The following is a 14,520-nucleotide window of genomic DNA, read 5'->3' as shown; positions in this document are numbered from 1 at the left end:
AGAAACGATCGTGATGAACTAGACATCTTAGCAAGATGGTATGAAATAAAAACCGAAGTTCTATTATTCAACGATCTTTATACCAAAATTGACGACACCCGTTTAAATGCTACTGAGGAGGTCATCTTGGAAGCTGCTAAGGAGGAGTACAGGTCATCAAGTAACGGGTTGGAATTCCAATTTGAAGCCCCTTGGAATATTTTGAAATATATCCCGTTTGTTTAAAATCTATTTTAGTTTATTATGTGAGTACTAGGTTATTTTCATGTATTTCGTATGTATTTCGTTTGTTTAAAATCTAAATTAGTTTATTATGTGAGCAACTCGTATGATTAATTTGAATTAATAAATGCCCATTGCATTAGTTTTCACAATACATCAGAATACATTTCTAACAAGGATTCCATGAACCATTACAAACAATTACAACAATTACATGAAAAAAACGACATAATACGAACAAAGCATTAACGTAAAACACAAGTCCATGGGTTATTCTTAACAGAAATTAGAGCGGTCTACATGAAATACTGTTTATTTTTAACAACCTTCCAAACTTCCTCATATTCGAAGTCTCTGCCGTCATGCTCACAGATGTAAAAATCTGTAACAACTTCCAAGAACTCTTCTTCATCCCGATAACGAACATTGTTACGTTTCACATAATTACATGCTCGATTGAACCATGTCACTTCTTCCTTTACATCCAGCCACTTAGTAACAACATCTGATTTTTCTCTTTTTTGTCCTTTTCCCATCTCATGGTTAAACAAAGATGTTATGCGAGTCCATTCATCACCAATTAGACAATGCGGGGGAGCAAGTAACGATACACCATCCTTAACACTTAGCCAGCAACGTGTTAGAACTAACACCTCGTTTGTCGTCCATGGCCTTTCAGAATTGGAATCAGGTACTTCATTCGAAGAACTTGCTGCATTCGACGACATTTCTAATAATGGGAGTTCGTTTCGTTTAGGTGATTTGGGTGTTTGGTTTTTAGAACTTAAACATCTATTTATATAAATAAATAGACTACGAATTAAAACTTTGACTATGAAATGGTTACATTTGGACTACGATTTTCAGCTTTATGTAGTGATTTGTCATATCAAACTGTCATTTATGTCATGTCACTTAAGGGTTCCACTACGATTTGCAGGTTACTACAGTAACTTGGCATTACTGTCTAGTCATTTCAAAGTTGGACTTGTCATTACTGTCTAGTATGTATAAATACCGCTTATAGATCAAGTTTATTAAAAACTAGTTACAAAATTGTTGATATTATCATGATACAGATTAGGTTGCAAAAGGATCGTTTGTTGTTTTTTTTTAAATAACAAGTTGTAATTGTTAAAAAAATTCTGCAAACTATATTTTATAAAATTAAGGCTTCATTAATTGTTATAATCAACAAACTAAACAAAAATATGAAAGCATAGCAATGTCTTGTAAGATTTAATAAAAATATTACAATACATAATAAGTTAACAACTCGTCATTAGTCTTCATTTCAAGGTTGTTTTAAATCAAAATCAGCGTTAAAGGTTTGTGAGCAACTCGCTGAACCACCAATATTAAATTCCATTTCTGCAGTAGAAATTATGTGACGTGCTCCGCTACCGGACGCCCTTCCAGTACAATTATTTCTCGTGTGTCCTATTTGACCACATGTAGAACACTCTTTTATAATTGAACCCTCGCCTTGGGATGGAATGCGGTCTGTGTTTCTTGGCCTGCCTGGCTGACGTTTATCCATTATTGGTGGCTTAACAATCATCAAATCATCGGGGATCTCCCATTCGGATGGTTTTGGCAGAGGGTTTATTGATTCCTCATATGTTTTCCTCAGTGTTTCGGTAAAGTAAGCATTTAATGCATACCTCGAGCAGTCTTGGTAATTGTTCACTGTTAAACATCTTATGACATGACCACAAGGGATCCCATCAAGTTGCCAATGCCTACATGTACATGTCATATGTTTGAAATCAACAATCACATTTTGTGCCCCCTTTTTGACCTCGCATTTCGTATTTGAGATCACGCGAACATCCCATTTGGTAAAAGTTTTCTTATTTTCTTTTACAATTTCATCTGCCCAAGGGGTAAGTGTTGTTGTTGCTTCCGCTAAAAAAATAGCCAAAATGAAGAAGTTAAGATCAATAAAATCAAAATTAATAAAACATTAATATTAAAAATTTACTTAATACCTGCAAAGTTACGTCTTTGAAACCACCATTGTTGCATTGTAGCACGAAAAAAATCGATCAACATAAGTATTGGCACCTTACGTGCGTGTCTAGATAATGCAAATTTAGACTCCGCACTGTTGGACGACATAAGATTGTATCGGTTCCCTTTAAAATGTGCTCTTGACCAAGTTTCTGGATTTATACTTTTTAAGTACTCCCATACTGGTTCTTTTGTCTTTTTCATAACATTCATAGCAGCATCAAAATCATCAACTGTGTAGGCCCTACACGCCTCCCAAAAAATTCCTTTAACCATCTTACTCTTGCCGAATCTAGATACTATGTTGAAATACAAATGGACACCACATATTCCATGATGAGCGTGAGGAAAAATGTTGGCAACGGATGTTGCTATAGATGGAGACCTATCAGATATAATTGTAAGCTCTTGCATATTTCCTATGCACTCACGTAGTTTTTGAAAAAACCATGTCCAAGAATCGGTACACTCATTTTTGCATATACCATATGCAACCGGTAATATTTGGTTTTGTCCGTCTTTAGTAACTGCAAGTAACATGGTACCTTTGAACTCGCCCTTTAGGTGAGCTCCATCTACTACTAGGGTCGGCTTACAAAAATTGACAAAAGCGCGTACCTATAATATAATATGATAATACTAACCGAGCAACCGAGTGCGACGTACAAAAACTCAAAGCGATCATTAGCATCTGTTTTAATATGTGTGACGGTACCCGGATTATGTTTGGCCAAGTTGTGACAATACGCCGAAAGTTTGGTAAAAGAATCCTCTTTCGTACCCCTTAACGACAACAATGCATATTGCTTCGCACGCCATGCCTGATGGTATGAGATATTGATATTCAATTGAGCATTCATATCATTAACAATTTCTTTTCCCCGATAAACTCTACTATAGTCTTCAGCCAAAACATCAGCAACATATTCACCCAAAACATATTTGTTTGCTTGTCGATGATTAGGTTGCAACAATGTTGAAGAACATGTGTGTACATCAACAAATTTATTCACTTGGAAAAGTCCATCAGAATTTTTTATTGCTTTTGCTCTTAGTAACCAAGAACAATTTTTCGAAACACACACAACTTCATACCTTGATTTGGTGGATCTACTTGTCCTCATCTGGAAACCTTCTCGAAGACATTTTTTACCAATACATCGCTTTAAAAGTTCTTTGTTCTTAAATATACTCTCACATTGAATCTTTTGAAGATTCATGTCTACCATCTGTGTTGGGATATCTTCATTAATATCAACTGGCCATGCTGGTACAGGGGGCATACCGTGAAAAAGGTTATCGGGAAACTTAGCTTTAACTTCATCACCCAACTCATCTCTTTCGGAATTGCTTTGTAGCTCGGTTATATCTAAACATACATCACCAACATCAACATAATGCCCGTAAACATGATTTTTTTCATTTTTTAGACTTGAATTTTTTTTTCTTTTTAGTTTTATCTACCACACGCCTACTTATAACTTTAACTTCTTGTTCGGCAACATCATCACAACGACCACCCACATCATCAAGATAAGTACCAACATCATCGTCATCACCAACATGCTTGTAATTCTCAGGATCCACATAGTGAATAGGTGAATAACTAACATTACCATTTTCAGCAACACTATGAAACTGAGGTACACTAGGAGTATTGAAAGTACCTATCGGATCGTTGCTCCCTTTATAACTGCATAAATTACCAACAAGCTGGTTTCCAATTTCACCACCCTCATTAACCTCCTCAACTTCATCAACCACCACAAACACTTTCACAGCCCTTCCTCCACTACATTTGATTACGTTTATCAACATTCTAACATCCATGTCTTCAATTATAGCTATATAAAAATTTAATTCGGGGTGGTGGAAACGAAGACTAATTCTATATTTGTCTAACAAACCAATTTTGCTTCTTATCGAAGATACAAAATCACTATAACTAATATACTCAGAAAATATCAAAGCAAGTTCAGAAATACCTCCCTGTCGACATATGTATTCCAGATTAGTTCCATTAACTTGCCATCTCCCACCGGTTACAAGACAAACCAAATATTCAATCATTTTTGAGCAAATTGTAGAGAAAGTTCCTAAACAAATAACAACCAAAATGATATTTTTCTACAAAATTTTTTATATAGCAACATGATTTCGTAGTCAAACCAATTCATTTCATAGTCAAACTAAAAAAAAAATACAAAAAAGTTCAGTATTTCGCAGATAGGATGAGAGTATTTCGCAGATGGACCTTCTCCATCTGCGAAATTACCCCTATATATACACAAAAAAATTTAAAAAAAAAAAACCACCTGCGAATGTACAAGCACCTAAAGCACAACAGTGCTTTAGATGCTTGTACATTCGCAGATGGCATGTTGATTTCGCAGATGGGGCATTTCCATCTGCGAAATCGTTGGCTATTTTTGTAATTTGGATATTTTTTGGCTATTTTTGTAATGTCATTAGTGCAAATGGCTATTTTTGTCATTTTCTCTTTATTATAATAAAATGTTAAATACAAATGTTTAAAGTGTAAATTTATTTGAAATTGAAATTTGAAATTTGAAATTAACAATTATTATAGTAGGTTTAATTTATGGAAACTAAATTAATGATACAGTGGAAATGAATAATGAAGTAATTGACAAGAGGAAAATAAATATATTTCAAAATTATAACAAAATGACATGTGGCCAAATAAATGAGAATGATAAGTGGCAATAACATTTTCATTTATTAGGGTAGATTGTTTGGTGAAATTAATCCTTAAAATCCGTAAAATTGTACTAAAAGTAAAAAACAAAAGTTCTAGCTATCCTGGTTATTGTTTGTTTAAAACTAACATATTTCCAAACAAAACTTTTCTTTAATTTAAGTTTTTTCCTTAAATGATAGAAATTAAAAGTTCTTAAAAGTTGGTTGTTAAACATATTTAAAACCATTGAATGGAATAGTTAGTAGATAAAGTTACAGATAGCTGAATAAACTTAAGAAGTTTGATTTATCATACTAATTATTTTTTTGTTTTGTTCACATTTCGATAATTTTTTTTACACATCTAGGTAACGAACTTTTGGAAGTATTCACATATGACTAGGGCTGTAAATGAACAAAACGTTCGGCGAACTATTCGTGAACCGTGCGATCAGAAGTTCGTTTATTTAATCAATAAACGAACATAAAACAAAAATTATCATTCGTTTAGTTAAAAGAACGAATATGAACAATGGTCCTGTTCGTTTATTTATATTCGTGAACATTCGTTTATAATCTTTTCTTTTACGTTCATTTATGTTCGTTTAAGTTTCTTTATATTCATTTATGTTCAAATTTTTTTTTATTATATTATTTTATTATATGTTCGTTTATGTTCATATACACTCAATTGTGTTTGTTTATCTTTGTTCGTTTACACATACATAAACAAAAGAACACGAACAAGGTAATTTGTTAAATAAACGAACATATACAAGAAAAATCGTTCGTTTATCTGTTTGTGTTTGTTCGTTTGTTCGACTAACTTAAACGAACAAACATGGACAAACCTTTATTCGTGTTCGTTTGGTTAGTTTATAGCCCTACATATGACCATTATGATCGGATGTAGCAAGTTACAACCGGTCATAGCTGATCATAATGATCATATGTCAACACTTCAAACAAATTCGTTAGGCAGTTATGTATAAAAAAAGTTACGAAAATATAAACAAAACGAAAATATAATTACCCTAATAAGTCAAATTTTCTTTTTATTAGGACGGTCGATCACAATATTTGTAATATTAATAGATTCAGTTAAATTTCTTTAAAACAAAATATTTATAAGAATAATGAACATTTAAATTGGTTAAGTTACGAGTCATTTCTGATAGCATAATTATCAAATAACCATATATATATATATATATATATATATATATATATATATATATATATATATATATATATATATATTCAACTTATATATATATATATATAAGTTACGAGTCATTTCTGATAGTCATTTCTTGTAATATATGGATCAAATTTCATTGAAAACCGCATTTTATTTCAAGTTATTACTCTTTACATGTGATACTTTTAGTCTCTAGTAAATTTTAATTGTATATTTAATATCTTAAACAACAAAATTTTATAAAATGACGATGTGTGTTTTTCGTTGTCAAACGTTAAGTTTTTTTAAGCCAGATTAGTGTATTTAAAAACAATTATTCACCAAAATGGTATAGTATTAAAAATATTTACCATTCAGGTTAAATTTTTATCTCAAATCAAAATTAGAAGGTAAAATAAAAAATGCAAATTGAATTATCTGGATAATTTCTTTTTCGTTTTATTTATATTTAAGTAATTTCTTTTCTTTTGTATACATATCGGTAAAGAAACTTCTTGAAGTGTTCACATATGATCATTATGGCCGATTGTAACTTGTTAATGCCTGTTAAAATGATCATATGTAAACACTTCCTACAAGTTCGTTACCCAAATTTGAACAAAACAAAAAAATAATTTCTTTTATAAGTCAATTTCATATAAACTTATAAATATATATATATATATATATATATATATATATATATATATATATATATATATATATATGTTATTTAAAAAAACCAACTCTATGTTTTTTTTTTCAAACATGATCATCTTATAAAAATATTTAAGAATCAAATTCGGTTTTAATGAATGACATAACTCAAATAAAACCTTTTACAAAGTTCAAAACTTTTCTTTGATAATTTTTAAGTTTCAATGAAATTGATATTGAAGAAATTGATTAAACAAGAAATTCATTTTTAGAAGTTAATTATGGTTTTATACATAATAAATTGATAATCAACTTAGAGGGTATTTGGGATTATTTTTGAACATCAAAAGTTCTTTTTGTAGAAGTATTTTTTGTAAAATGACTTTTAGCAAAAAAAAAAAAGGTTTTTAAAATTTGTTTTGATTGGCAAAAAGACTTTTGATTTAACTTTTATAGGTAAAACAACAAAAAATCATAAAAAGTCATGTTTTTATGAATTTTAGAAACTTCTTATTTTCTTTTTTCCAAAAGTCATTTACAAAAGAATTTTGAACAATCCAAACACGTTTTGACTTTTTTTTTTAACTTTTAAAAAAAATTAAAAACCAAAAATTATTTTAAAACAACCCCAATCACCTCATGGTAAATATTAGTTTATGAATATAAAAGACAAAACTATAAATTTGGTCATTGTGGTTTGTCAAAAACTGTGGATGAGGTCCAAAAATATTTCAACTTGCACCATTAGTCCAAAATGAAAATTTTCTTGTGGATTTGGTCCCTTACAAATGTGAAAAGACTATCATACCCTTTTGAATTTCTTTTTTATATTTTATAATATTTATTTCTATATTTCGAGAATTAAAAAAAATTAAAAAAATCCCACCATATCTCTACCCCACCAGACTCGAACCCCCACCCCCCCTCTCTCTCTCTTTCTCTCTCTCTCTCTCTCTCTCTCTCTCTCTCTCTCTCTCTCTCTCCCCACACACACACTCTTTCCCTTCTTCTTGATAAACTAGATATTCCAGAAACCAAAAATTTGAATGCAGACAAAGCAAATCAAAAACCCAAAACATGAAGGTTTTGAGAAAACCCTTCTAACTGTTAACAACTTTAACCCATAGAATACGAAGTGATCGGTTGTTATGTTTTGGAGCCTATTGCGATTTTGTGAAAACCCAGCAAATCGAAAATCAAATGTAGCAAAATCGAACTGCTCTGCTGCCCCCTGATTCGAACTTATTACGGTTTTGGAGTTAATCCTTATTGCTACTCGATTTGGTGTGATACGCCCTATGATTTCTCTTTGTTCGATTCTATTTGTGATGGATAGATGTGCTTTCTAAAGAATCAAACAAATCCATTGTTTGATTTGGAGTTAATCCAATCTGGGTTGTAAGTGGAGTGATAGGGTGGGTTAGGGTTCCGATTTCTATAATGCATATTTTGTATTAGTGAAGTCTGGGATTTCGAGAATCGAGTGCACCTCTTGATTTGTTCTTGACCCAGTTGTGAAATCAAGATTAAAATCAGGAAGAACTAAGAAAATCAAACCCACCATCATCATTACCATCGTTCATCAAAGGTAAAGAATTTGGTCGTCGGAGAGCCAAACCACCACCACCATTATTCAGATAGCCACCGGATATGTACGTTGCAGAGCCATAACACAACCACCATCAACGATTTGGTTGTATTACAGACGAGTCAAAGCTTTTAAGGTAAGATTTAGTTGGCTTTTTTACTAGATCGATTCTTAATGTGTGTGGGTGTTTTTGTTCAGGTTGTAGGTTGGAGGTGGCAGTCCCCGGTGGGGTTGTTTTTGTTTGGGTTTTCCAACGAAGAAATAAGGATGGAGGAAGCTTTTTTACTAGATCAGTTCTTAATGTGTGTGGGTGTTTTTGTTCAGGTTGTAGGTTGGAGGTGGCAGTCCCCAGTGGGGTTGTTTTTGTTTGGGTTTTCCAACGAAGAAATAAGGACAAAGGAATGATGGGTTGCAATGAAGCTTACTCTCAATCTTCAAGTAGGTCTCTGTTTTTTGCAGGTTTTGAAGAAGAAGAAGAAGAAGAAGAGAGTGTGTGTGAGTTAGGTAGTGTTTGTTTTTTGTCTGCAGATCTGCGAGACGTCTTCTGTCTGCGCCGTGCAGACCACGCGCAGACATTAGTCTTCGCAGACTGATTGTTTTTTTGAAGACTGCAGACCTAAAAATGTCTGCGCGCCCTCTTCTTGGCGCAGATGTGGACCAGAGTCTTCTAACATCTTCAGACATCTTCTAGCCTAAAAAAACATATATATCTTTATTTTTTAAAGTTTTTTTTAATTTATATTTTTTCCAACTTTATTAATGATAAACAATTTGAAAAAAAATTACAAAACTTAAAAAAAAAAAAAAACATTTGACGATACAAACATGATATTTTTAACAAATTTATAAATAAAAATTTATTATAATAATAGTCGTTGAAGGTGTTTATATAAATATGAAAAAAAAATCATAATATATTCTTATATTTTTTTGCCAAAATTTTGTAAAACTTTATTTAATAGAGTATCATCAATTTTTCGAGAAAATATTTATCGTACGTTTTTAATAGATTTATTTGAAAAAATCGAAGTTTATTTCCATCTATTTATGTATCAAATTCTTTGATCACTAATTATAATGTTTAGTTATAACTTTGCAATCAAAGTTGTTGGTATTTATCAAATATGTATATGAATTAATACCATTTTTATTTTTATTTTTTATATAATAATACATAAAAGTTGATCTAGATTCGTTATATATTTATAATAAAGTCGTAAAAATATATAAAAAAATTGCTTTGAAGTTTTAAAAAATCAGTTTATTTAGATTTCAGTTTATTTTAATAGCCCGCAGATATTAAAAAAACAAACAGTCTTCTTTTTTCAGACTGCAGACGTTTGGTTCACCTCTTCTACTGCAGAGGTCTACAGATGTGGTCCGCAGACTGCAGACATTTTGCTTCAGAAAAAACAAACAGCACCTTAGTGAGTGTATGTGTGTGTGTGAGAGAGAGAAAGAGAGATGATACGGTGGAGTGGGGGTGGGGTAATGGTGGGGTGTGTATTTTTTGTATTTGTATATTTTGTTTTATTTTGTAATTATAAAACATTAAAAATTGTAAAAAAAAAATTAAAAGGGCGAAAACATCCATTCAGGTTTTACAGGGACCAAAACCATGGGAATATCTTAATTTTAGGATCAAAACAAAGTAAAATTCTTGATTTTGGACCAACCATATAAGTAGGAAACTTTTGAATCGTACCCACATTTTTTTTTGCAAGAACCAAATTTGCAGTTTTGTCAATATAAAACAATTAAGATGAGTGGCCACCCTTATGTACAAAAATATATGTATAAAACATTAAAACGACAACGTATCTGTAGATATTTTCTTCCTGCTTTATCATCTATCTGGTTTAACGGTTTAACCAGACCTCGTGCTCTCCAATGGCGTCATCTCTCTCTTCTATTGAATTCAAATTTGACATACCAAAACAGCCCAAGCTCAAATTTCCATATCACCTTCGAAACCCTACTCCCAATTCCCTCTGCACTGCATCCCGAAACGATGCCACCACACGCACCACCAATCGCCGACTCAACACATCCACAAAACCACCAACTCTTCCCAAAACACAAAAACGCACCAACTCATCTCCGCCACCGGATGTGGATTTAATGGCGCTATGCAAAAATGGGTCGATTAAAGAAACGATTGAGTTAATGTCTCAAGGTGTGCCCGCAGGATCCGATGTTTTCGAGCTTGTTTTGGATTCGTGTGACGATCTTGAACTGGGGAAGAAGGTTCAGCAGCTTCTTATTCGATCTCCCTACTACGGTTTTGTAAATTTGAACTCTAAATTGATAGTACTATACATAAAATGCAACAGCATGAGGGATGCACGCAGGGTGTTCGACAGAATGCGTGAACGAGACGACATAAACTTATGGCATTCAATGATAAAGGGATACACAGATAACGGGGAACCTGATGCAGGTTTGTTGTTATACGACCAGATGAAAGAGCTGGGGTTAACTCCAAACAAGGAGACTTTCCGATTACTTTTATCAGCATGTGCAGATGTTAATTCAATTCAAGAATGCTTCAAACACTTCAAATCAATGAAGAACGACTACAATCTAGATCCAGAAATTGATCATTACTTAGGGGTTATCGATGCTTTGGGGAAATCCGGGCATCTAAACGAAGCTTTTGAGTTCATTGAAAACATTCCTTTTGAACCTACATTTGAAATATGGGAATCATTGATGAATTCTGCTCGAATCCATGGTGATATCGAGCTCGAAGATCGAGCCATGGCATTTCTTCAACCATCAATCGCATTACACAAACCTCCTTTTCTTAATCAATCTGCAAGTAATATGCTTGAAGGAAAGAAGAACAAAGTCTACGAATACCGAAATCCGGATCCTTACAAAGAAGATTCAGACAAAAAACTAAACGGTTTAAATGGTCAAATGAGAGATGCAGGGTATGTTCCAGATACCCGATATGTGCTTCATGACATTGATCAAGAAGCTAAAGAACAAGCCTTGATGCACCACAGTGAAAGGTTAGCTATTGCATATGGTTTAATTAGCACTCCACCAAGAACAACTCTTAGGATCATCAAGAATTTAAGGATATGTGGTGATTGTCATAACGCTATCAAGATCATGTCCAAAATTGTTGGGAGGGAGCTCATTGTAAGAGACAACAAAAGGTTTCATCATTTTAAAGATGGTATGTGCTCTTGTGGAGATTATTGGTAAATCTTTGACATGTAACATAATTATAACAGTCTTGGAATATAAATATCAAATTATGGATGTTACATATTCATTTACAAATCTTATTTTTATGTACATTGTTTTGATGTTGACATGTAACACACATATATATATATATAGCCCTGGATTATTATCAATCTAAGGGATTATTAACTCACCCTCAAATCATTGCAAAGAGGGGATAGGATAGTTGTGCCTATACATTGGAATAGAACCTAGGCTAGATTACAAAAGAATCAAATATACAATTCTCAATCACCTTAAAAACTAATGAGAAAAAGAATACGAGGTTAAAATTGTAATTATTGTGATGAGGGCAAGGTTGATGTATGAGTCTCTCTTTTGTTTGTAGCCACTTCAACAATAGCTTTTTCTCGTGGTGGAACCTTTAAATATACTTTCATGGTGTCATACACAGTAAATCCAATTGCAACTGATGGCACCACCTTTAAAAAAAAAAAAAAAAATTCCTTGTTAAGTCTAACTTTTTACAAATTTGCCCTTTCGGGTAACTAATTAACAATCTCACCTTGAGATAGTTGATGCTCAACCCTGAAAATAAATGCTTCCATCCTTCTTTTTGGACAATCATGACAAGAGTTCCCATTGTTCCTTTCAGTTGTGAGCTGTTTGAGCCTTGTAGCCGTTGAACCTGTGATACTCAAAACAACATTTATCTTCATCATCTCATACTTTAATTATATACATATACACATACACATACATATATTTAAAAGATTACCTGCATTTGGCGTCTCACAACATCCAAAGGGTAAGTGAAGGTTTGACCAAGTAAACCAGCAACGGACCCACAAGCAAGTTTGACCATCATGTTCTTTCTGTAATCACCGGGGACATGGCTTTTCATTTTCTCATAGAAGTAAAACTTCAAACCTGAATAAGGAAAGATTCCGTAGAGTGATGGAGCTACAAAACACAAAAAAAAAGATTCAATTATTATAATAAAAAAAAAAAAAAAAAAACTTATTTTGTATGAGAAACTAAAAAAATTCATACCAACACCACGATAGAGCCCTCTAATCCCAGCATCTCTATAAGTTCTTGAAAAACAATCTCTAATTCCTCTGAATGCATGTTCAGTAGTCATGGCTTCTTTCATGTTCAATTTGGGAGTATCTACAACCTGTACTATCAGATGAAAATGATTGGGCTAGTTAGACAGACACTCAAACTATGGCAAAATTAAAAAAAAAGTAAGTAACGATTTTTTGCATTTAAATCTTGAAATAAAGTTTTGGGAATGATGATTGTATACCTGGTAAGCCAATTTGGTTCTAACTAAATCAAGTGGATAAGTAAAAAGAACAGCAGTTCCTCCAGATAATGATCCTGCTAACAGATCAACAACTGGGCCACTTCCCATTCCAGGAAAGTTGTGGTCAATATGTCTTCTATATTGTTCATATGCCATATAATGTAAAGCTGCATAAGGAACAATCCTCGCAACACTAGCTCCATTTCCTCTAAATTACAATAAAAAACTTTAGATTAAAAAACAAAAGAAAATTGGAGTTGAAATTGATCGATAGAAGTTTGGTCTCCAACCTGTAAAACCCAAAAAGGCCTTCTGTTTTTGCAATCCTTCTAAAAGACGCTAGCAATCCTATATTGTGAAAGTCGCTTCTGGTCTGTAATATTGTGATATAAGAGTAAAAAGATTGTTAATAAATGCAAGAAATAGCATTTGCACCATTGTATTTAAAAAATATCTGATTAGCTGATCATTTATTTATTAATAACCGTTTTTGAATACGAGGGGCCTGATGAAAAAATGGAGGTGGGAAGTGTTTTGTTATTTAATGAATAGGTGTGGAGGTGATATAAGTCAAGTTTGTCTTCACAAAATGGGAATTTCTGTTTCTGTTTATAGCATTGTTAAAATTGGCAATCAAAAGCATGAAATTAGCATTAATCGGCAAAATTCATCTAACAGAACGTAGGTCTAAATAAATTAGGATCAAAATCTCGCCCAAATTTATGAACAATTAGATACTAATGTGACCAAAAATGAAATTGAACACATCAGATATTAACAAAATTGCGAATTGTCACCGACAACGATCTGCAATTAAGAGGCATAATTGATGATGAAAAGCATACCTGAAACAAGATCTTGACGCGCTCAAGAGGAGCAACAATTGTCTTCGCGACTCCTCCGGCGACACCACCGGCGATCAGCTCTTTAGCAAACAAAGGCATACCCTCTACGACTCCTTCCCGGGGCGTCGTATTCGTATCGTACGATACGCCATCTTTATCATTCTGTACCTTCTCCCCCATGGCGCACACCTTTCTCTCTCTAGATTCTAGAGAGAGAAAGAAAGGAAGATTCCTTTCCTATTATAGAACACTGCGTAGACAGGAAAGAGGAAAGAGGAGAGGAGACGTTTCTTGGTTTTTTGGAGATTGGAGAGGGGAAGGCGATGGGGATGACGTAGGCCGTAACCGTAGGTGGTAAATTGTTATATACGTGGTAAATTTCTAAATTGGTGCTTTAACCAACAAAACTTAACTATTTTCAAATAAAACTAAAGGGAAAATGAAGTGTAATACATTAAAATTTAGTTATATACGTGGTAAATTTCTGAACTTAATATTTTGCGTAATAGATCATTAAAATTGTTATATACCTGCAAAATAGGAAAATTATCTATATTCTATATGGTTTCACTATTTAAACTAAGGGGCTGTTTGGCAGGATCTGAATTTTTAAGAGGTCTGAATTTCTAAGAGGGTCTAAATTTTTAAGATCTGAATTTTGAATTGTTGTTGGGTTGGAACCTCTGAATTATAAAAATGACCGTTTTACCCTTTTGTATTATTTTTGCTAACTTCAATGTTTTTGTTTATAAAATAAACAAATCAACTTCTTGAATAATTATGTAGAAAAAAATAAAAAATTCAA

General features: G+C 32.7%; 1 protein-coding gene and 1 pseudogene across 1 annotated transcript; one reads left to right on the top strand and one right to left on the bottom strand.

Moving 5' to 3' along the window:
- The first annotated feature begins 10,185 nt into the window (after window positions 1-10,185).
- LOC144998862 (pentatricopeptide repeat-containing protein At2g15690, mitochondrial pseudogene) lies at window positions 10,186-11,654 on the top strand (annotated as a pseudogene).
- LOC144998863 (Mitochondrial substrate carrier family protein) lies at window positions 11,616-14,046 on the bottom strand. The gene is made up of 7 exons (XM_078958591.1): window positions 13,716-14,046; window positions 13,161-13,243; window positions 12,871-13,078; window positions 12,612-12,738; window positions 12,337-12,521; window positions 12,124-12,246; window positions 11,616-12,040 (listed from the first exon to the last, which is right to left on the bottom strand). Exons 1-7 carry the CDS (start codon window positions 13,893-13,895, stop codon window positions 11,897-11,899), a joined length of 1,050 nt encoding a protein of 349 aa, XP_078814717.1. The 5' UTR covers window positions 13,896-14,046; the 3' UTR covers window positions 11,616-11,896.
- Between the last annotated feature and the right edge of the window lie 474 nt (window positions 14,047-14,520).

Source organism: Lactuca saligna, chromosome 5, assembly GCF_052625555.1.
Source record: "Lactuca saligna cultivar CGN05327 chromosome 5, ASM5262555v1, whole genome shotgun sequence".
Taxonomy (NCBI): domain Eukaryota; kingdom Viridiplantae; phylum Streptophyta; class Magnoliopsida; order Asterales; family Asteraceae; genus Lactuca; species Lactuca saligna.
The sequence above is the reverse complement of the archived record's forward strand: the minus strand, read 5'-3'. Positions and strand labels throughout refer to the sequence as shown.

Excerpts from the sequence above, each read along its gene's own strand:
- LOC144998863 (XM_078958591.1), bottom strand. The coding sequence starts at position 13,895 with ATGGGGGAGAAGGTACAGAATGATAAAGATGGCGTATCGTACGATACG. Across the intron at positions 12,247-12,336 it reads TTGTGAGACGCCAAATGCAG|GTTCAACGGCTACAAGGCTC; the intron begins GTAATCTTTTAA and ends TGAGTATCACAG. Across the intron at positions 12,041-12,123 it reads TGAGCATCAACTATCTCAAG|GTGGTGCCATCAGTTGCAAT; the intron begins GTGAGATTGTTA and ends TTTTTTTTAAAG.